Source organism: Etheostoma cragini, chromosome 21 (assembly GCF_013103735.1).
Source record: "Etheostoma cragini isolate CJK2018 chromosome 21, CSU_Ecrag_1.0, whole genome shotgun sequence".
In the NCBI taxonomy this organism is placed as follows: Eukaryota; Metazoa; Chordata; class Actinopteri; order Perciformes; family Percidae; genus Etheostoma; species Etheostoma cragini.
Genome location: NC_048427.1, coordinates 20013120 through 20036184, shown reverse-complemented (window position 1 = coordinate 20036184; position 23065 = coordinate 20013120). Strand labels below are relative to the sequence as shown.

Sequence of the window (23065 nt, the reverse complement as noted above, 5' to 3'; positions counted from 1 at the left end):
ACCAAAACAAATTGAGTGGAAATTTGTGTTTAGGGATGTAACGATGCATCGTGAATCAGTAAAAAATCTACATAAATGTGTAAAGATGGGATGACAAAAATGAGTCTCAATGCAATTTCAAAAGGTTCTAGGGGGTTATCTACTTTTTACAATTAGCATTTTTATTATTTTTAAAATAAAACACAACACATACAACTCACAACATTCCAAAACAGCAGTTGCATCCTCTCCAACGGCGCTGTTTCATGGACGTCATCGCCTTGACAGCGGCGGTCTCCTCCGGAAGGCCAGTCTTTGATAGTTTACAGCTTATCGTGTGGAGGTGGTTTTCTGATGACTCGCGGTCCTTAATTGCTTCTTATTGTAAGTTTTCAGTCTTGATTCCAAAAGGACTTTGCTTTCTCTGATCCCTACACACAACAGTTACTGCAGTACAAAATCCAACAAAATGGCGGACTTCTTTGAAATGTAAAAGAACAACAACCTAATGAATCGCTCAGTTCTCATTGGTCACCTGCAAATGTGGCAGGTAGATTGAAAGTGTTACAAGCCAATTGCTAAATCGGGTGTTAATTTCATGCCCTGGTTACCACCTGATTACTATACTTTGGATTTCATTACTAGGTCTTCTAGGTTAAATTATTTGAAGAGATTTTCCTCTATTTATTTAGTCATTTTGATGTGGGATTTCTTTGAAAAAAATACAAATTTGAAATGTGGTTATTTAAGATAAAACACAAATGCAGCTTTTTTGATAAGATAATCTGTTGTTGCACACTTTATATGAATAAAGGAACATCTTTCAGTCATCTGTCTGCACATCATTCTGTAAAAATACAAAAACAAAAAAATGTAGTAAACCGCAGTGTAAACTGAAAATAGTGAATCGAATCGTGGGTTGACTGTATCTTTGCATCCCTATGTGTCATGAAGCGTCTTTTTGTTGATGATCTTCTGCCTCTTTCCTGTAGCACTGCGTGTGCCAGCTGTTGTTGCTGTTGCTGGTGCTGATGGTGAACTACCAGGCCAGCGCCGAGCAGGGGCAGGGCCGGCTGCTGCACTCATCTGTCAGACGGCATCTTCACGCAGCACCCTCGGGGGTCCCGAACCTCACCTCACTCAGACAGTAAGGACAACACCCCGCTTCCTGCTGTCAAAACACTACACCATAACAAATGGTGTAGATTCCATGATTTTTTAAGTAGGGTGGCACAGGGAGGGGGGGCAAGAATTAGTCAGGTGGGGCCCGGAGGGGGGAATTTTATCAGAATACAGCATAGCAATAGAAGCCTAGAAATATTAGATAGGATAGAGGAACACAATTTAGTTCTGCTTAATAACACATCCCATTCATTATTAATTTAATTTTTTTTTTAAATTTTGAATGAAATGTATACGAATACAATACATATCTGTATAATACCATATCTGAAGTCGCTTTTATATAGACCTTAGTGGTCCCTGATACTGTATCTGAAGTCGCTTTTATATAGACCTTAGTGGTCCCTAATACTGTATCCGAAGTCGCTTTTATATAGACCTTAGTGGTCCCTAATACTGTATCGGAAGTCTCTTTTATATAGACCTTTGTGGTCCCTAATACTGTATCTGAAGTCTTTTTTACATAGACCTTAGTGGTCCCTAATACTGTATCTGAAGTCTCTTTTATATAGACCTTGGTGGTCCCTAATACTGTATCTGAAGTCTCTTTTATATAGACCTTAGTGGTCCCCTAATACTGTATCTGAAGTCTCTTTTATATAGACCTTAGATGTCCCCTAATACTGTATCTGAAGTCTCTTTTATATAGACCTTAGTGGTCCCTAATACTGTATCTGAAGTCTCTTTTATATAGACCTTAGTGGTCCCCTAATAAGGTATCTGAAGTCTCTTTATATAGACCTGAGTTGTCCCCTAATACTGTATCTGAGGTCTCTTTTATATAGACCTTAGTGGTCCCCTAATACTGTATCTGATGTCTCTCTCTCATGTGGGGGGCAAATTCTCTGGGTGGGCAAAGCAGAGAAAGGAAGACCTTGCTCCTAATGACCTCATAAGGGGAAGATTCCAGATCGGCCCATCTGAGCTTTCATTTTCTCAAAGGCAGAGCAGGATACCCAGGGCTCGGTTTACACCTACCACTATTTCTAGCCAATAGGGGACCACAGTCAGGCTGGGGGAATTCATATTAATTTTAAAAAACCTCAGAAAGTGACAGTTGATGCGCATCGTTCATCTGTACATATCTGCATTTTTTTTTGCATACACACACACACACACACACACACGCACAATCCCAAGTTTATGTCACCTGTCTCTTCGTCCAGCTGGTTGGATGCAGAGCAGTGGATCAACAACACCTTGGTGCTACACCTACACCAAAGCCCCAAACTTCACTTGGTTGGACTCCCACGGCTGCAGTACTCACACACCCTCCGTCCTCTTGCACGTGTCTCCCTTGGAAACAGCAGTGTGACAACCCGGCAGCTCCTTGCCGACTTGCACATGGCAGACTGGAGCCACAAACAGTAAGTGGATTAGTTACAGCGAGGTGACTGCATCTCCAAGACATGCTGAGTGAATATTTATTAATGCCTTCATTCTTAAGTTATTGAATCCTCTGAGAACAAGACAAAATTGAATTACTCTTTTGAAAAGAGTAGTTCCCGTCCCATTAAAATCTGCTAAAAAACAAAGCAATGCAACTTATTTTAGGAACAAATGGACCATTAACATAATACAGAATTTACAGGGTCATTTTCTCATGTAGAATACCAAACTACTTTGCATATTTGCTGGGGTACTGAACCTTTTTTCTTCATTAAAACGATTTCTTTGCATCATCTCCGCCCTGTCCTAACAACAATATTTAAACTTTAGAAGATACGTGGGATATATGTTGAATTCTGCATGTTACTCTGTCCAATTGACATTCCGTAGGAAACAAAAATGTTTATAAAAATCTAATTTAAAAGTACTAAAGAATATTGATACTGTATATGTATGCATTGCTTTGATTTCATGCTTTCAAATTGTGTGTTTTTTCATTCTTTTTCTCCCAGGTTTAAAACTCTTTCTGTGGACTTCACACACTACCACCGAGAGTCGGGGTTATTTGTGTGTGTGTCCATACAACTGGAGTGGGCTCAGACACCGAAAGTCGTCCCCTTTCTCTTCATCCATCCAATCCTCATCCCTTCATCCTTCCCTGGGCTGGACCTACAGGTGCCACTTACGGTAACAAACACTGCCATCCTTTCAAATACGTAAATAATATAATTTAGTGGTTTCCAATTTAATTGTTTATATAATTTAAAGGACTCCAAAATGATTCCGGTGATAAAATCCACTAACTTTACACTGCAGGTTCTCCTTCTCATCTCTGCTGTTCTTATCTTGCTGGGAGAACTGTGGTCCGTTGCTACTGAGCGTGCCCAGTACCTGTCTCAATGCAGACACTGGTTCCAGCTTCTCCTGGCCTTGTTGTCCCTGGCAACGGCTATCCTGCAGCTCTGCTTCCTGTCCCAAGGCACATCCTGTATTTCCAAGGTGAGAAAAAAAGATACGTCCAATAAGTCCAAATATGAAATTTAGCAGATATGAGGGTTAATGCTACTTAATCCTCATTTGACGCACAAGATGGTTTGTTACACAAAACAATATGAGAAGCCATCGTTGGAAAATGTTTGGGAAAGGTTAAGCACTTTCAAAAAATACAGATATAATGCAGATTATCATATAAACCATCTGTCTATCACGTCCGCCATTGTTACATTGAACCAACAGTGGCTGCACGTTGTTCCTCTCAGGATGCTGATTGGTTTGGTAGTTCAGACCATAGACTGTAAATAAAGATGGTCAACACATATCCTCTTCCTCCCACTGTGATGCAAAAGTGAAACCAAAATATCCCAGATACGGGATACTTCTAATTTTGGAGACAGAGTCTGCACAGTTGTAATTGGGCGGTGGATCGGCGGTTTCAAAGACCCGCCCCAAAACCCACCCGACCAATCTCAAGTCAATCACAGTTTTCACCCCCTTTTCATTACATCAAATAACTGATCAAAATTATCAGAAAATATCAGAAAAATGAACATTTGGACATCTGAACTACCTAAAATGTGGGAAAAATGTATTTGGCCCATTTCCTATCCGCTAACATGGAGGGTCAGATTTTACAACCTACGCTGCAACTAGCCACCAGGGGGCGACCAAGATGTTTTGGCCTCATTATTTTTTGTGATGTGTGATCCTGCGTTTCTCACGTGATCTTGCGATATGGAGAGAATCCAGCAGCCTTGCACCATAAACCTAATCCCAACCTGCTTCCTAACAATGTATTAATCAATGAAAAAATGTACTCTTCTATGTGTTGCTTTGATGACATGACAATAGCCTGTGCTATGTGCCATTTAGCTTCGATCCCAGCCAGACAGCTTCATCGCCTTCCACAGTGCTGCCCTGTTGGCAAAGAGTGGTTCTCAGTGTGCCGCTGTCCTGCTCACTCTGCTTGTTCTAAAGGTAAAGGAGGGCTCGTCTTCATCGTTTTACAACTCTATACTGGTTCATTGCTTTCCCCACTCTCACTTATTAAACTTCCCTTGCTGTGTGTTCCAGTTGCTGGGAACCTTGAGGTTTGTGCGGAGGTGGGTGGTGTTGGGCAGGGTGCTGCAGAGAGCCTGGAAGCAGCTGTGGGCTCTGACGGTCCTACTGAGTTTGCTGCTGCTGCTCTGCGCTCACCTCGGAAACACTGTAAGGAGAGAAGAGTTCAACTGAATCCAATTTACATGTATATTATCAGGCTATTCTCGTGAACCATTCATACATATAGCTGAAGTAAAGTAATTACGATGTATTCCGTGCGTTATATTCTGTGTGCACCACAATGATGGCTGCTGTACAAGGATGATGCGGTCCACGTAAGGAGCAGGGTCATGTCTCTGCTCCAAGTAACATTTGCTCAAAATGTAACTGTAAAGACCGCTGAAACTGTCACATGCCCGGTCACATTCGCCTACATCTTAGGATATCATGAGAATGCGTTGATATGATATACTTGTGTCTTTCTTTCAGCTCTTCTCCCATTCTGTGGAAGGTTTCCTGTCAGTCCGACAGACCGGCGTGTCAGTGCTGTCCATCCTGCGCGGCCGGATGGCTCTCCAAAGACTGTGCCAGCTCCACCCAGTCCTGGGCCCTCTCTATGGGCTACTACTGATGGGTGGAGGTGTTTGGCTCTTGGCCCGACTTTGTGGAGCTTTTCTCATCCGTACATACAGGTATACAATGTCAATGTACACAACATTAACAGTTTTTTAAAGGTCCCATGGCATGAAAATGTCACTTTATGAGGTTTTTTAACATTATTATGAGTTCCCCCAGCCTGCCTATGGTCCCCTATGGTAAACCAAGCCGATCTAGCCGACCTTATGAGGTCATAAGGAGCAAGATTACATCCCTCCTCTTTGCTTTGCCCAACCAGAGAATTTGGCCCACCCATGAGCGAGAGACATCATGGCTTTCAAACGAGAAAAGTGGCAGTTGGTCGAGGCCCCATCCCCAATTCTGTATGGTGATGTAACCAAGTGGTTTCCCATTTCATAGGAGTATGTTTTCACCCCTAGCCCTTACCCCTTGGTTTCAAGGGATAAGGGGTAGGGGTGAGATGGATAAATGGGATTCATCCTTAAATGTTACTTGGATAAACTCTGGTAAATATTGCATTTAGTAGGTTTCATTCCTATCTGTCTTTGTGTCCTTTAGGGCGGAGCAGACTGAGCTGTACCGTCCAACCATTGAACCTCAGGACTATGAGATGGTGGAGTTCTTTATCAAGAGGCTGAAGCTGTGGATGGGACTCACCAAACCTAAAGAGGTAGGTAGTGCCTTGGTTGTGGTGTAAAACCTCCACCGTCAATTCATGTTGCTGATTCTAGACATTTCTTTTCCTTTCTAGTTCAGGCACAGGGTGAAGTTCGAAGGTATGGGAATCCCTCCTTCCAGGTCATTACAGGAGTCCCGTCTTTCCACCCTGTCTTCCAACCTCCCCTCCTCCCATTCTCCTTCCCTGTCCTCCTCATTTTCGTCCCCCCGTCCCCTGTCCTCGGCTCTCTCTACGAGGTCTGAGGACTCGTCAGTGTCCGAGCCTGGGTTGGACGTCCAGTCCTCCCTGGACCGTCTGCTGCCCTGCGTCAGTGCACTGCTGTCTCGTTTCGACCAGGTCAATCAGATAACTGAGGACGTTCACAACCTGGAAATTAAACTAGAAGAGGCTCAGACGAGGAGAAGGATAAAGCAGAGTAACGGGGACAAAGGTGCAGAAAGATTCCAAGAGCCAGCAAAGCCAAAGGAACTGGAAAGAGAAACTGGAGAAGTGAGACTCAGAAAGACAGGTTTTCTGTATCCCAAGCCCCGAATATCCCTTCCATCCTCGTTCTCTTTCGCTCCCTGCACACTTCAGTCCTCCGCAACGTTGGTCGGTACCCTTCGCCGTACATGTCGCACCTACTCTGAGTCTGAATCATCATCATTCCAGCATCAGGGATTCGGCAACAACTATGCTTCGGAAGCAGCCAAGCTTGCATCTGGAGTCTGTGCTGTAAATCCTGCGGGTTCTCTTGGATACGCCAGGGTCCCCAGGAGAAGAGCTTGGCATTCAGGGAGCTCACATTCAGCTGATGCATCTCAGAGGGTCTTCCAGGCCCAAGGTGAAGCTGCTCCATGTGGCAATGGAGGAGAGTATTTGGCATTCTCTAACACCAGACCCAGGAGTGAAGAAGGGGTGAGAGGGCATATCAATGACGGAGTCCCTGTGAAGAGGAAAGCTTGGACAGAGAAAGACTGACCATGTGTTGACACTGGAACCAAACTTAGTTAAACAATTCAGTAGTTTTATCATATTTGTTGTATGATGTGGTATCTGTGGTTCTGAAAGAGTTTCATCAAGTCTGAGAAAGTGAGAAACTCCCCCTTTGCATATGCACTGCAGCCCTGACATGATCTAGACATTACCCAGAAGAGCTGGATGTGAGACCGCAAATGTCTGAATCAGTTGGGCCGGACATTTAATGAGTTTACCCTGCCAGCTCCTTGGTACATATGTCCATATGTCCACATGAATAGAGCAGGTCATTGTGCATTGTCCTGTGTTGATAACTTTTCTATGATGAGACGGGCTCGAAACAACAAGATTCTGGAATTCCTGGAAGGACGAGGCTGAAATCATCTTCCTTCATTCATTTATTCTTTAGTGCAGGATTTCGAAATCGTAGAGATTGCATAATCCCATGTTTTGTAATTTAACCCATATCAGGACTACAAGTCAGGATGTCTTGGACTCAGCTGCCTTGGTTTTGAATATTCTAAAAGTCCCACAATTTTATGGAAGTCCAATATAAATTTCTGGAGTACCATACAGATTTTCTTCCATACAACAAAACAAGTGATGGGCTTACGGTGACATTGTCACTATTTATGGACTGAAACTGTTCTTCAAGCTCCATTTATGAGATTTTTCTTAAATTTTCTAGTCTACCAAAGCAAAATAACCTGGAAGATTTGAAAAGGAGTGATACAATTTTCAATGATACTACACATAAGACATTTATTGAATCAATCCATCAAACTAAGTTTCCCTCCTGGCCGTCATTAGAGGATGAGTTCTGTAAATAAATGTCTTGTGTGCTGGAATTTCGAAACAATTACCTCCCATCTAATGCACACACCTGCAGATGAAATAGAATTATGTATAATGTGTGTACATGTCATTTTTACACCTCACTACTTATTGAATCCAAAAAGCCTGTTGACGAAAAATGGTGAAAAAAAAAAAAAATGTTAGTTACTTTAGGAAAGTTTTCACTGTTGTCTACTTTTTGTACATAATATTGCTCCTTACACTTTTCCATACCTCTACATGCAGTTACATGCTGACATATTTTTGTATGAGGATATTTTACTATACAGATGAATAAAGACAAGTGACCTTTGGTCCTAAAGTGGAGAAGTGTGTCATTTCTTCAAACATTTAATTTTTAATAGGACAGTAGAACAGTAAACAGTATATTTTTATACTGTTTTATATATTTTTTTATTTTCATGTGTGTAGTTTAAACAATACCAAAGCTCTATCAATTTTTATTAGCAGTAATTCATGTTACTCACTATCAAAGACCTTGATAAACACATGATACCGTAGCAGCAAACACAGGTATGCTGAGATCCGCGTAGAGTGACTGACTTTGGTGTCAGTATTGCAACACAATATACACATAACATTCACGAAAGCATGCCAAATTCCTGATTGAAAAAACTTATTTAATTAATAATAATTCATTGCAGCATGTACTGTAGTATGTATGTACAGAAGCCAACACTAGCCATGTTTTTTCTTTGTTATCTTGTGAAGATTAGATAATAAACATTATGACAACAATTAAATATTGTTTCCTCTTATTACTTCTTATGTATATTAGAGATCAGCCGTGCCCATCATGGACTGCAGTCAAACCAGCCGTCACTGGCATCTGCATTGTCAAATCAAACAAGGCTACAGCTAGATTGCAACCATAAATTAATGTTAAAGGCATTCAAATAGCCGAGACCGAGCTGACGGGACTTTTATTTTGGAATGTCTCTAAATTAATATCATAGAATACTTGAATTTGGTGTCTGTATGTAGTCAGAGATGAACTTAACTTAAATGTGTGTCATTCTTAGAAGTTATTCATTCTGTTTTTTTTTGTTCTTACACATATTTTATGGAATTTCTTTTTTAATAAGGGACACAGGTAACATATACAAACATATTTATTGTAAATATAATCCAGGTAAATGTTTCTACTACTACAGTATATATGTTTTACCTTTTTTTAAACTTTGATAACACCCTGAAAACCAGTGTATGTCTGTCACTGTCAGCTCGATCTGGGCTTATGAACTTCGGATCACTGACACACATTATAATAAGAGGAAAACATTTTTTTCAATTCTTTTTTTCTTTTTGGGGGGAAGGCAGTAGCTCAGTCCATAGGGAGTTGGTTTGGCAACCAGAGTGTCGCTGGTTCAAGTTTCCATACGGACCAAAGCACGGAGTGTGCCCTGGTAGCTGGAGAGATGCCAGTTCACCTCCTGGGCACTGCCAAGGTGCCCTTGAGCCTCAGACCTCCCCCCCCAAACCGCTCAGGGTTCCTGTCCAGCAGTCACAGCCCGCTCACTCTGATGTCTCTCCATTATTGCATGTGTGTGTATTCTAACAATCACAGTGTAAATTGTCCATTGTAATTTCCCCAATGGGGATCAATAAAGAGTATACATTATTATTATTTTCAAGACTACAAAGCTTGTTTTCATGAAATAACGTCATTACGTTTTCGTATATATGCTGATACAATGTTTAAAAAAAAACTAAAATGAAAGTATAGAAATTAAATAAAAAAGATAAGCACAAAATTGAAACATTAACCAAGATAAAACACAAAAATGAAAGTTTCAAATGCACCACAGCTGTATCATGAACACAATTATAATGCATCACCTTTTGACCTAGCGAAGACAACCTTTGCGTTTTACTTTTAGCGGTTGGCACCTTCAACATGAACACAAATATTACCCTCTACTACACCTACTCATACTTCACTGGAACGTTGTGTACCTTTCTTTAATCGTGTGAATGACATTGTCTTGAGGTCAGCGATTACTTTGTCCATTACTTATCTTTCCTAACTTATCATTTGTTTGTGTGAATTGCCTTATCATTGTGTAATGGTAAAACGTCAGGCCACCTGTATAAAAGAGGATGCATGCCTGTCTGTGGGCACTCAGGTTTTGGAGTCTTCAGGTGAGTACAGGATCATAGACCTACTACTGTGTATCACTTTTGCAGTATTTCAGTTTGAATGGTTCTGCAATGTGACCAACTTTAGTGACTGAATTGAATTTTACCTACACAGTTGATAGCCGAGACGATGAAGTGGGCCGTTGTTGTGTGTGCCATGGTGGCACTGTCCGAGTGCTTAGTCCAGTAAGTCAAACACGTCCCTGTACCTGTTGTAGTTTTGATTTTTCCTACTAACTGAACTTCATCAGCTCCTACAAAATAACTGTTTACGTCTCTCGTCCACACTACTTTGGCATTTCTGTGCCTCTGAGAACAGAGACATGCAGTATGGAAACACTGTTTCTCTCAGAGGTTGCATTGTAGTCTGGAGGGCCGCTAAAGAAGACCTTTGGAAACAACAATGTACGTCAGTCAATCTTACCGGTTAGGTAGGCTTGCATACCTACCAGTAACAGTTCCACCTCGTCGTCCAAGCAAATTAATCCTTGGATCCTTTTTCCCAAAGTATTTTCTGTATTTACAAATGTTACATCAATGATTTTTAACAGCAGAGTAATGTCAGGCAATCCCTGTGTGCGAAGATTATGATTATCACGAATGGTTACGTGATATGTGATACACGTGTTAATATGGACGGAGATTTGATCAACTGCTGGACCTTAAACCGTTGCGTGAACGGAGATCATTTTTGTCTTAAAAGGCCACTAAACGTAGAAGTAGCCTTGATAATTGATTGATAACAAATTCTCATTTGCAACAACGACCGTCACATTCACACAGTTACACATTCATAGGCTGATCTGCTGGCCATTAGGCAGCTCCACTGGAGCGGTTGGAGGTTAAGGGCCTTGCTCAGGGGCAACTCAGTGGTGGTAATGAGGGAGGGACAAGCGCTGATCTTTCACTTTCCAAACCCAGAATTTTATCCTGTCGGTCTGGGGTTTGAACCAACAACCTTCCGGTCACAAGCTTCTTTTTCTCTAACCTTTAGGCCCCCATTGCCTTAAATTTAAGTTAAGGCAGACGGGTTAGGCGGATATCTCTGTCCTTATTTCTCATATACAAGTACTGAGAGGTTTACTAAGAAAGGATACATGAGAAAAACCCCTTTGTAGATCAATAAAAGGCTTACAAATGTAGTTGAAACAACAGGATTTAAATTGCTCCCTTTGGTGACAACTAGGATCCCTCTGAAGAAGGGCAAGTCAGCCAGGGAGAACCTGGAGGAGCAGGGTCTGTGGGAGGAGTACAGACTCAAGTACCCATACAACCCCATGGCCAAGTTTGACCAGAGCTTTGCCGTGGGCACTGAGGGAATGACCAACGATGCTGATGTGAGTAACAGCTCCTAAAACACAAACAGATAAAGTTTGACAAAGGTCTCATTTGGTTGTGAGTGATCTCGTTTTCTCATTGTCATCTTCAGCTGGCTTACTATGGAATTATCTCCATTGGAACTCCTCCTCAATCCTTTAAGGTCATCTTTGACAGCGGCTCGTCTAACCTGTGGGTGCCCTCCATCTACTGCAACAGTGCAGCCTGCAGTATGTACAACTACACAATACATGACAAAACAGATGTTAGATACTGGACTTTAGGATTTTAGGGTTAGGATTAGGGATTTTGTGAGGTCCAGCCTGCCTTGACTGATCTACCGGAAGTAAATCACACGAAAGGCCCACGCTGGCATATGTCAGTTAACCACCAAGGACCCTAGGGGAACTAGGTGCCCGTTAGATAATAAAGCTAAGCTAATAAATATTGAATAACAAAAAACAAAAAACAGATGTTAGCTAAATCCCATAAGTACTGATAGAGTCATATAATAGTTCTGTAGTGGGATTTAGAGGCCTCAAAGTCCCTATGGTTTGGGTTAGGTATCCAGAGAAGAACCTAGAAAAGAACCTGAGAAAAGTAAAGGCTGAAGACCTCTGTAAGGGAATGCAGACCCTGGGAGCATCTGGTCTAAAGAATAGGAGGGTTGGGGTTAAGAAGACATTGGAAGAATTGCGGTGGCCTACTGATTCAGATGTGGTGGTTGTAGAAGGATGGTCCAGGTAATGACTGCAGAGGTTGTCTGTGCTGCTGGCCTCCCAGGGTTCCATCCCCGAGCGCAGCGTCGCCTTACGGGACTGGTAGACAACAGAAAAGGGTCAGAGCCAACCACCTGGAGGGACTGGCTTTAGGGGTGGAATAGAATGATCATTTTGTTCTTTTGCCTCGCTAATAACAAAGGCATTGGGATCCCTTTCGGCCAGATCAAAGGTCGTCAAACAGTCTTCGATTAGTGGTTGCCATGGCTATGTTACAAACGATAGATATGTATGGTTGTCCATTAAACTAGATGGAAAACAAGCCATTCAACTGTTAACGTTTACTTTTCATTTGCACAATTTTGTTAAAATTTTGACTTTGTCTGTATTGCAAAGAAATACATATACATGTACATCCACGCTACATCTGCAAGCCTTAATTTGTTTTTTGACATCTTTACCTTCCTAGACAACCACAAGAAATTTAACCCTGGCACAAGCAGCACTTACAGAAACAACGGCGGAGCTCTGGACATCCACTATGGTACCGGCAGCATGACTGGTTTCCTTGGATACGACACAGTTAGGGTGAGAAATATAAGCTAACTGAACCAGTAAAATTGTATTTATTCCCAGTTCCCATGCACTGATTATTATTCTTACCAAGTTAAAAAACAAAGGCTCTCAGATTTCTTCAGTATTAAATATCTGCTTGCTTCATTTGCTTCCTATTCAAAGCAAATGAAGGGGGTAGGCTATTCAGATTACAATTTTGAAAATCCCATTATAATTTGAGATGCAATTTGTCCGTCAGGTGGGTGGGCTCCCTGTGAAAAACCAGATCTTCGGCTTGAGCGAGAGTGAGGCTCCCTTCATGCAGCACATGAGTGCTGATGGTATCCTGGGCCTGGCATACCCACGCCTGTCCGCTTCAGGCGCTACACCCGTCTTCGACAACATGATGAGGCAGGGCCTGCTCAACCAGGACCTCTTCTCTGTGTACCTGAGCTCGTAAGGACAGCCATATCTTTGCAGGATCGTATTACTTGCTTATACTGCGACTGTAGTGCGATGGAGTTCTAGGAAGTTGATCAGTACGTTCTTGCTTTCCTCGGTAGTAACTCTCAGCAAGGCAGTGTGGTGACCTTCGGTGGTGTTGACCCCAACCATTACTCTGGTCCCATCTCCTGGATTCCCCTCTCCAATGAGCTGTACTGGCAGATCACAGTGGACAGGTAAAGCCACAGATACAGCATCACAGGTCATTACGTTGCATTTCATTTTATTATGGTTTATTCTGAAGCGACTACCAATAAGTGCATTAAACCCTGAAGGTATAAACTCAAAACAGCGAGAATCACATGGCAGAAGTACATTAGCTTTAAGTAAGCAAAACTACAAAGTGCCACATGTAAGTGAAAGAGCAAGTCCCCTGAAAAGTATCTAAACCCAGATGCTGGCAAACGTGTTTATGCATGCTGTACTGTGCATCCCTTTCAGTGTTACTGTCAATGGCCAGGTTGTGGCTTGCCAAGGGGGTTGCCAGGCTATCGTGGACACCGGCACGTCTCTGATTGTTGGACCTCAGAGCAGCATCAACAACATCAACCAAATGGTGGGAGCTACCAACCAGAACGGAGACGTAAGTTCCAATAAAAAGACCTGTTTATGACATTTATGTAACCTGACTTGAACAGTAAAACCAACCAAATTTGAATTCTCTTGCATACCTTTTTCTTTCATTTTCTTCTCTTTGTCCCTCTGCCTCAGTATTTGGTCAACTGCAACAGCATTGCCCAATTGCCAGATGTGACCTTCCACATCCACGGACAGGAATTCACCATCCCAGGCTCTGCCTACGTCCGTCAGGTAAGTGTTTGCTTCTATGCCAGAATTTGTTTAAGCTCAGCTCACCATATTTCCCCTCCATGTGACATTCTTCTCCTAAATCTCTCACAGTCCCACTACTATGGTTGCCGTACTGGCTTTTCCAACGGAGGAGACAGCCTGTGGATCCTGGGTGACGTCTTCATCAGACAGTACTATTCCATCTTCAACAGAGCTCAGAACATGGTGGGTCTGGCCAAGGCTAGATAAGCAATCTGAGGTCACCTTTCCCAAGAGCCTTGAAACAATCATGTGTACATCTTAGTATTACAGTAGGATTTCCAACATGCCCGAGACTCGAATCTTCTCCTTGTCCTGAATATGATATAATTTCCTCAAATTCAATAAAAAGATTTAAATCAATAAGTCTGGTGTTTTGTGAAATTGCTCAACATATACTGTGTACTTGCCTAAAATTTGTGTCAATGATGAGCTACTATATCATCTCATTTTACATAGACTTACATTACATGGATGGTTTTAAGGTAACAGTCGGTAGCTAACATTAGCTTCAGCTGAAAGAAATTCTAGAGGAAACACTGATTCTCTTTAGATTTTTACAACACATTTAGCCTACTGTCTTGCTCTCGAGAAAACATTGGTGCATTGTGAGAAGAACCAACACACACTGTTATTGTTTTGAGTGTCCTTAATCTGTTGCAGCGCCACCATGTGTCAACTCATGGTATTGCAATACAATGTTCACCCGATGCCTGGAAGTTGCTGGTCTATATGTGTGTGGCCGTGTCAACAAAGTAGCTAACACTAGCGAGCACACTTGTGACTGATAAGACTAGCAATGAGTCAGGGTTCATTTAAGTTAAGACCGCAGGGCTCTCCAATGACAACAGAAAAATGCTGCAAAACTCCTGTGTGTGGCCATGCTCGGGAATGTAGGCAAACTGGTTTAGTCCAGTCAACAAGCACAAATAAACAAATTAATGCTTTATAAATGATATAATCCACTTCACATGTGTGAATCATAGATATAAACAATTATAATAATGTATAAATAGTAAAATAACATCCATGTGCATACTTTAGGTTTCTCAAACTAACAGCAAAGGAGATCCATGCTTGATTAAATAACATTACATGTCATTTTGCTAATGCTTTAATCAATTTTACTTCCACTTATTTGATTTCAACCATGTAGGTACTAACTGGAAAGGAAGAATTAAGTGCAAACATATCAGCTTCAAATAAGCCAAACTCCAAAGAGTCTCATGAAAGTGCACTGTAAGTGCATTATTAATTTAATATATACCGTATGTACATGTTTTTCGATGCAAGGAAGATAAGTATTTTAGCCTGCGGCGGAAGATGTGCCGTCAGCCGTCCTGATGTCAACGGGGAGCTCGTTCCACCATTCAGGGGCCAGGAAAGCAAACAGTCAAGATTCGGTATCATTGGGTGTCCCCTGCCGTGAGGGGCCAGCAAGAAGGTTGGCTGATGCAGAGCTGAGGAGGCGTACTGGAAAGTAAGGTCTTACATCCATGTTACATCCATGTCTTGGATGTAAGCTGGGCCTGATCCATTCATGGCCCGGTATGCCAGTCTTGAAGTTGTTGGGGGAAGCAACTGGTAACCATGCAGTGCAGGGAGAGGAGAAGCAGTGTGGTGTGAGGAAACTTGGGTAGGGTGAAGACCAGTGGAGTTGCTGATTAGTGTGGCCTGTGTGATTGAAAACAGTTCAACGCCGTTTATAACACCATTCATAGTGCCATTTAAAACGCCATTTAAAAGGCCATTTATAACACCATTCACGATGCCATTCACCATGCCATTCATAATGCCATTTAAAATTCCATTTAAAACGCCATTTATGACACCAGCGGGTGATGATAAACGCCCTCACAAGTCTAATAAGCACCAGATGGCGTTTATTAGACATAGCAGCGTCACATCTGGTGCTGTTTATTGGATGCCTCCTGGCCTAAATCTAAATATAAGCACTGTTATGTAAATTAACAGTTGATTTTCACATGAGGATATAGGGGGGGAAACTCGACCTAGAGTTAATCTAATTATTGCTACAAATGTAAGGGGGACATCAGTGCATGGCCCCTAAAAGAAATGTATTGAATCAGTATTTGGTATTGTTGTGTTTGGATTCAAAACGTCAACACTCTTTTCTGAATTTTGCACTCTCCTGAAATGAATAATTCCTTATTTTTGCAGTTTTTGTGGTCACAGACAGATACGCAATGATGATTGCTGTGCAGTGTGTGTGTGTGGTCCCTGTGTTTAACCTCCTCCTCACAGAGGATAGTTAGTAAGTGGCCCTTTGAGCTTAGATTATTGTTGTTTGCAAAAGTACAAAAGATTAATTCTAAGATATATTGGTATATATTGCTTACATTGGAAATGTAACAATCACAAATGTACATTTTGTCCATCCTTAATGCCCTGCAACAATTGCTTTTACACAGCTCTGAGAGTTATCACTAATGGGTTTTGTCCTGCAACTGTGTTTATTAAGTATATCTGAGAATCTGAGTGTTTACATTTCTAACTTTTACAGTTTTGTCTGCTTGTTTTTTATGAGTGATGAAAAGGAAAAGGTTCTCAATGTTAGCCTAAGTGGAATACAACATAGGCTAACATCAAAATGTCCCATATGGGCTCATTTGCAGCAAACATCTAATCTTTTTCCCTTCTATCTTTCTTTGTTTTCTAGTTTGATCTCAGTGTGCAGTAGGGCAGATTATGCATACTTTACACTGGTCGATGACATTGTGGAGTTTTAGAGTGTGTGAAGCTGGATGAGGTGCTGTGTAGCCTGCTGTTGGGGAGGGAGGCCAGTCTATATGTAGGCTATGTAGCCTAACTGTCATAGGCTAATGGGGCTGCATGTTATGATATTGTTTGCCAGGTTTTCTGGTTATTGATCATTGCATATAGATAAGGGGCTGGGTTTTTGTCTCTTAGAGTGTTTTTCTTAGTTTTCTTTGCTTGTTTCAGACTTTTAGTGAGTGTTTTCAATGTAGCCTACGGATGCATGTGTCACATGCTACGTCAATACCCCTCTGTGAATCTACATGGTTGGATTTTAGAGTAGGTGTGTATAGATTTTACAGTTAACATTATCATATGCAAACAAGCCTATCAAAATATTTTCTTCTTTTTTTTCTATTCGTTCTCTTTCTATCTTTAACATTTACTGTCTTGCTCTCGCACTAAACATTGGTGTATTTAGAAGAACCAACACACACATTGTTGTTTTAAATGTGCTTAATCCGTTGGAGCGCCATCTTGTGTCAACTCGTGGTATGGCAATAAAATGTTCACCTCATGCTGGAAGTTTTGGCTGGTCGGTGTGTCAACTAAGTAGCTAATGTTAGCTTGCTGAAGTAACGTTAACTAACGTAAACACACTTGGTGGATTAGGATGTTAAGACTAGCATTGCGTCGATCGGCGTCCAAAAATAGCGTGGAGCCTGCACGCCTTTTAACTGCAGCTTTTTTGGGACTGGACAGTCCACAGCAAAAGTCTGAGAATAACATTAATGTTAGGTGTTTCAGACAAATTCCCCACCCACCAAGCGACAAGTCACCGCTCAACCACCATCCCCAGCCGACCTACCACCTCAGGTAAAGCCACCAAGGCTAATATTATGCTAACGCGAACGTTAGATGTGCGTTACTTTCAGACGCTTCAGCAAACATACCTAATTTAGCAACAACATCAATGTCACGTCAAATGTCGATATAAGTTATGTTAATTGCTGCGTGGTCAGTTGTGACAATTGTGGACGTGCTATTAAACGAATGGAGGAGTTACGCGAAACTCCAATAGGGAATCATACAATTTAATATGCCCCTAACATAAACTATTGCTAAGAGACATGACACTGTGAGAAGAGACATTCAGCGGTGGTCCAAATGCCTCGGACTTCAATTCGGTATGACTAGATAAGCCAAAAAGCAGCACCTATTAATAATAATTTATCATATTTTCTATTTGGTTTGTCTGCTTCACAACCCACACTGCTAACGTTAACGGTAAAATCTAGGTTAATGCTAGCTTTTGTAAAATATTTTATCGATATATGTCCATGTGTCATATTTATTGTTGGCCGAATTTTAAGACATGGTCTAATATTTTGAAGACTGTGTTCAGTCATGTTTTCAGGGGCATGAGCTTATTCCTATAAGCAAAGTCACATTAAACCAGGAAATATTCAAATGAGAGTCGACATGACCTTTGGCTAATGGCTAGCTAGCTACAGTGCCTTCTCAGCTAGCTAACTAACGTTACTGCAGCTGTAGGTGGGAGCAAGCTTCAATAGCATCAGATAGCTAGCAAGCTGGAAGCGTTATAACTCTGTTTAGCTAAATAGTATATCCATGCTGGTTAAAGAACTAATGTAGCTAAGATAACCGTTAGCAGGGCCCAACGCTGTCAAACAAGATTTGGTTTTAATGAGCTTATATTTATTTAGGCGACACCATTTATCAATGTTGCCCTTGCAATGCAGCAACCTACTGTAAATGTAATGCAGCTTTTTCTGACATGTATTACACCTTTTGTTTTGTATCTGCTGTGACGTGACAAAAAAACTCATACAAAACATATGTTATACATAAGTTATATAATATTGCATGGACAGGTCCTTTCCTACCATTAACATTTTCATATAATAATGAAAGCTTAATATTGTCGCCATTCAGGGGTTACAATACAATATTATTTAAATAGCATAGGCACTGTTTATAAAAGGATAACACACAAGCAATGCAAGACATTTCTTCTATATAGCTGGTAATTCACAAAATACAAGTCTATGACATTAGTTATCAATCCAAAGCACCAAGATAATTAATTTAATAATGTGTTTTGTAGCGTTAAAATATCCTACTGTATGGGATATCTGGAGTAACTATGTCACACAGAATAAACATGTTTCCTATTTCTGGCAGTGACTTTAACTGTAAATATGTTTTGTGTGTTTCCAGTTCATCTCTCTTCATGAGCATGGCGTCAGAGGGTGAAGGGTCGTCATCCACGCCTCACAAACACACCAACAGGTTAGCCATGGAGAGGTCGCCCTACCTGCTGCAACATGCACACAACCCTGTGGACTGGTGAGTGCCTGTGAACTACCGATAGGCACGCTTTTCTGAAAGCTAATAAAATGTCAAGTATAAACTAATGTCATGTTTGTTTCAGGTATCCATGGGGACAAGATGCTTTTGACAAAGCAAAGAGCGAAGACAAACCAATCTTTTTATCAGGTAAGTTCTCCCCCCCCCCCCCCCCCCCCCCCCCCCCACACACACACACACCTGGCGTTACATTCTCTTTTTATTTAGTTATTACAGAGCTCAAACAAACAATGTTCCTTCTTATTCTTACTAGCCTTATCCTTCTGTAATATGAAGTTGTAGTGAAACTGAATTATATTTGCTAATACAGAATTAAACAAGGACCAATCAAGTAGCTTAAATAAGCACAGGTTTACAAATAGAAAATTAAATACAAAATGGAAATTTTATAGAACCACAATGTTGGGAGTGTGCCTTCATGATGTGAAATAAATTTACAAAAAGGAATAAGAAAAAAATGAAGACATTCATCAGACCTTAATTCACTTTAAACAAAGTGCTTGTACAGGTGTAATGAACATAATCCATCTTCCCCATCGAAAACCTCCCCTGTTGCAGTCTAACAGACAAAACAATTATTTACATCCTAATCCAATCATCAATTATAGCTATGTCTGATTTGAGCCACTGTCTAGTCATCTCTTTCCTGTCCACTTTGCTTAAAATTCTAAATAGAAACCCAACATGAGAGGTAACACGTTCTAATGGCAGGGCATTCAAATACAGGGTCTCTAATTTGTCCACCTGGAGACACAACTGGCATTAACATGCATTTCATTTTGGGGCCACTCCACTCTGAAGTGAACCTTCTCTATCTGTAAAGTGTCTTGAGATGCTCTTGTTATGATTTGATACTATAAATAAAATGTATTTGAATTTAAAATCCTACCTATGCATATGTTTGTAAACCCATGCTAAAGTTGAATAAAAAACATAATCTTTTGGAAATTCATCTAAATCCCTTAATTAAAAAAATGAGGAAAATCCCCCCCCCCAAGACACCAATTTTCTTTGTGAATGAATAATGTATCCTAAATAAATAAAATAAAAGGGGCATAAATATACACACCCCTAATTTAAATTCCCATACAGGCAGGCAAATTTTAATTTTGAAAGACCATGGAATCATGAAACTAAGCATCCTGATAAAGTTCCCTTGGCCTTTACAGTTAAAATAACCCCCCCACATCATCACATTACCCTTCACCATACCTAGGGATTGGCATGGGGTACTAACCTGGATCCATAAAATAACTGGCCTCTAATAATAACTGGCTTCTATGGGGATTTAACACAGGGGTGTCAATAATCATGTCCCCTGTATTTAAAGGAACAACATTTATGTATTTACGATACATTATTCATTCACAAAGAAAATTGGTGTACTTAACAGTTGGATTTTTTGGTACACTTTTTAATTAGGCATTAATATGAAGTTCCAAAAGAGGAATGTTTTAGTCCTCTTTTTTTTTTTTTTAAACTTTTGCATGGGTTCCTAAACTTATGAGCAGTACGGTACCTTTGATATAAGATAACAATGCCAGCTGGAGAATCCCCCCCCACAGAAAAGAATTCACATGATGTCGTACTGGCTTACTATAGTTGTGCTTGTACGGGTTGTTTCCTGTGAACCTCTCTCTTTGACAATCAGTGGGCTACTCAACGTGCCACTGGTGCCATGTGATGGAGAGGGAGTCTTTCGAAGATGAGGAAATTGGCAAAATCCTTAGTGACAACTTTGTCTGCATCAAAGTAGACAGAGAAGAGAGACCTGATGTGGACAAGGTCTACATGACTTTTGTACAGGTGTGTGTGCTCACATTTCTCACTAGAGGTGTGACAAGATCTCATCCCACCAGATCTCGCGAGACTTCTTGTCGAGTTAAATATTGTCTCGCGATATAAGTCACAAGTGCAGAGCAGCCGCAAGTAGACGGAGTCTGGCCTGGTTGGTCTTATAACACCTCTGGCTTTGAAGATGAGTCTGGCTTTGTCCCTTTTAAATTAGAATAGAATGTCCCCTGCCCGTTTCCCTAGACTTGAATCTGAGGGGGAGAATCTCTGGGCACCTTACGATTTGATTCCCAATCAGAGGCCAACGATTCAATTCTAAACCAATTATCAATGCAACAATTTCTTTTATGTACATTTCCAAGCTTGATTTAAAAAAATATACATGTGAATCTGAGTTTGTTAGATCTTGACATATACAGTATTTGTCACAAACAAGTTGTAATGAAATGGTTTGTCTACTGAGGTTTTTATTGTGTAACCATTCCATGATTAAGCCTTAAACATGCTTGTTAAAGTCACCTTCTCTCCCAGTAATCAGTCAGATGTAATGTGATAAAGTAGATCAACAGCCTTAATGTGTTTTGCCCAATTATTTTATGTATTAGATCACGTGTATATATACAAAGATTATATTTCTTTTTCTGTTTTTGTGTGTTTTTACTGCTCTGTTGCCTAAGATGTTGTCTTTTATCCCATCCTCTTTCAGTCACTCTGTTTTCCGATTTGACTTTTAAATAAAAATCAACAGTTTAAAAAAATTGGAATTATTAACTTATCAGACTTGAGCATCATTCTAGAGAGAATCGATTATTTTTTTGAAATTTTTCCCCATTCCTTTTGTTGACGTTGTAACATTTGTTCCCTTCGTAAAGATAATTTTTCCAGTCATATTGCTTAATTTAATAGTGTTAAAATCTTGGCTTTATCTCGTTCTCGCGTCTTGTGTCTCGTGTTGTAAGATGAGTGTCTTGTCACACCCCTACTTCTCACACAAGCCTCTTATGTTTTTTGTTTTTTTTAATTTTCTAATTTTCTAATACTCTCTCATGACTTTTGCTTGCTTCTGTCAACAGGCAACATGTGGAGGTGGAGGTTGGCCCATGAGTGTGTGGTTGACCCCTGACCTACGACCTTTCATTGGAGGCACCTACTTCCCTCCTACAGACCATGCTAGAAGACCTGGGCTCAAAACAGTTCTCACCAGAATCATGGAACAGGTACAAGGTTTGACAAATGATGTTTTGTGCTTTGGTTCTTTACTTCCTACTTCAGCTCTGTTTAGTTCCGGTGTTGAGACGGCAAGACAAGTGCTTCGGGACCGTCTACACACCGAAAGAGTAAAAGTAAGTGCTGTAGTACAACTAGCAGGAGACAAGTTACTTTATAATTGAGGAAAGTTGGGAGACACTACCTTATTTAATCATTAAATTAATACATTTCTTTGTTGTATCTTTTTTTGGTGTTGTAGTTTGTTGATGGTCCCTAAGCTCTCTAACTGTCATCAACACCAAGACTAAACAGAGCTGAATTAGCACAACTTTTATGCATTTCTTACACATCTACTGCAGTCAGATTGACTGTGTTCACTCGGGAGGAATCACTTCACATGGGTAGGCACTTGTGATGACATTTTAAAGATGTTGAATGATGACGGTCCTGTGGCAGGGAAATTTCACTTCATGAGGTTTTTTTAACATTAATGGGTTCCCCCAGTCTGCCTATGGTCCCCCAATAACTAGAAATGGTGATAGGTGTAAACAAAGCCCTGTGTATCTGCCTTTGAAAAAATGAAAGCTCAGATGGGCTGATCTGGAACCCCCCATGAGGTCATAAGGGGCAAGGTTACCTCCCCTTTCCCTGAGAATTTGCCCGTCCAGAGAATTTGCAGGCTTCGTACGGGTGCTTGAAATCCTTGAAAATGCTTGAATTTTGATGTTGTGTTTTTAAGGTTTGAAAAGTGCTTGAATTTTGCATACAATGCTTGAAAATGGTTGAATTTTTGCAGCAGCAGAAACGTTTCATTTCTCTGATTCACTGGTTTGAAGTGCAGCTCCCTCTCTTTAGTTTCTCTGTAGGTTGGTCGACCCTATTGAGCCTCCTCTTGCACTGTGGGTTATAGGAGACTTTCCCTTATGCAGCTACCTAGACTCCTTCAATCTCTAGAGACCAGGGACATCACTAAGATCGAAAGACAGGGTGTGCTTAGCCCCCAGGGTATTTGTAACTTGCGTTTGCAAAATCTTTATATAGTCTAATCTCAATAGGATCTTACCGAGCTACTGAGCATGTGCAGTAGGCGGGAGGGTGCATAGCGAGGTTAAACCAAAGAGTAGCAACGAGACGAGATGAATCCTCCAGTTACTTGCAACGCTCCGGTCTGCAACGCTCTGAAAGCTGCCAGTTC

General features: G+C 40.9%; 3 protein-coding genes across 5 annotated transcripts in view; all 3 read left to right on the top strand.

The window, feature by feature from the left end:
• Window positions 1-7198, top strand: part of pkd1b (polycystic kidney disease 1b) — a 38401-nt gene extending 31203 nt beyond the window's left edge. Inside the window, exons 34-42 of the mRNA XM_034860881.1 lie at window positions 972-1126; window positions 2328-2528; window positions 3063-3237; window positions 3367-3549; window positions 4420-4524; window positions 4621-4755; window positions 5077-5279; window positions 5764-5875; window positions 5957-7198. Of these exons, the coding sequence (XP_034716772.1) occupies window positions 972-1126; window positions 2328-2528; window positions 3063-3237; window positions 3367-3549; window positions 4420-4524; window positions 4621-4755; window positions 5077-5279; window positions 5764-5875; window positions 5957-6844 (2157 nt within the window). The 3' untranslated portion in view covers window positions 6845-7198. The remainder of the gene's footprint in view (window positions 1-971; window positions 1127-2327; window positions 2529-3062; window positions 3238-3366; window positions 3550-4419; window positions 4525-4620; window positions 4756-5076; window positions 5280-5763; window positions 5876-5956) is intronic.
• Window positions 7199-9781: 2583 nt separating this feature from the next.
• On the top strand, window positions 9782-14121 carry LOC117937405 (pepsin A-like). Its single transcript, XM_034861370.1, has 10 exons — window positions 9782-9838; window positions 9951-10021; window positions 11022-11172; window positions 11265-11382; window positions 12341-12459; window positions 12686-12882; window positions 12990-13106; window positions 13372-13513; window positions 13642-13740; window positions 13831-14121. Exons 1-10 carry the CDS (start codon window positions 9797-9799, stop codon window positions 13966-13968), a joined length of 1194 nt encoding a protein of 397 aa, XP_034717261.1. The 5' UTR covers window positions 9782-9796; the 3' UTR covers window positions 13969-14121.
• A 2750-nt stretch (window positions 14122-16871) lies between these two features.
• Window positions 16872-23065, top strand: part of spata20 (spermatogenesis associated 20) — a 46578-nt gene continuing 40384 nt past the window's right edge. For all 3 annotated transcript variants that reach the window (XR_004655143.1, XM_034861336.1, XM_034861337.1), the window contains exons 1-5: window positions 16872-17352; window positions 18718-18846; window positions 18932-18996; window positions 20519-20673; window positions 21735-21878. Coding sequence is in view for 2 of the 3 variants with exons in the window: in XM_034861336.1 (XP_034717227.1) it covers window positions 17150-17352; window positions 18718-18846; window positions 18932-18996; window positions 20519-20673; window positions 21735-21878 (696 nt within the window). In the remaining variant the exon portion in view is untranslated. The remainder of the gene's footprint in view (window positions 17353-18717; window positions 18847-18931; window positions 18997-20518; window positions 20674-21734; window positions 21879-23065) is intronic.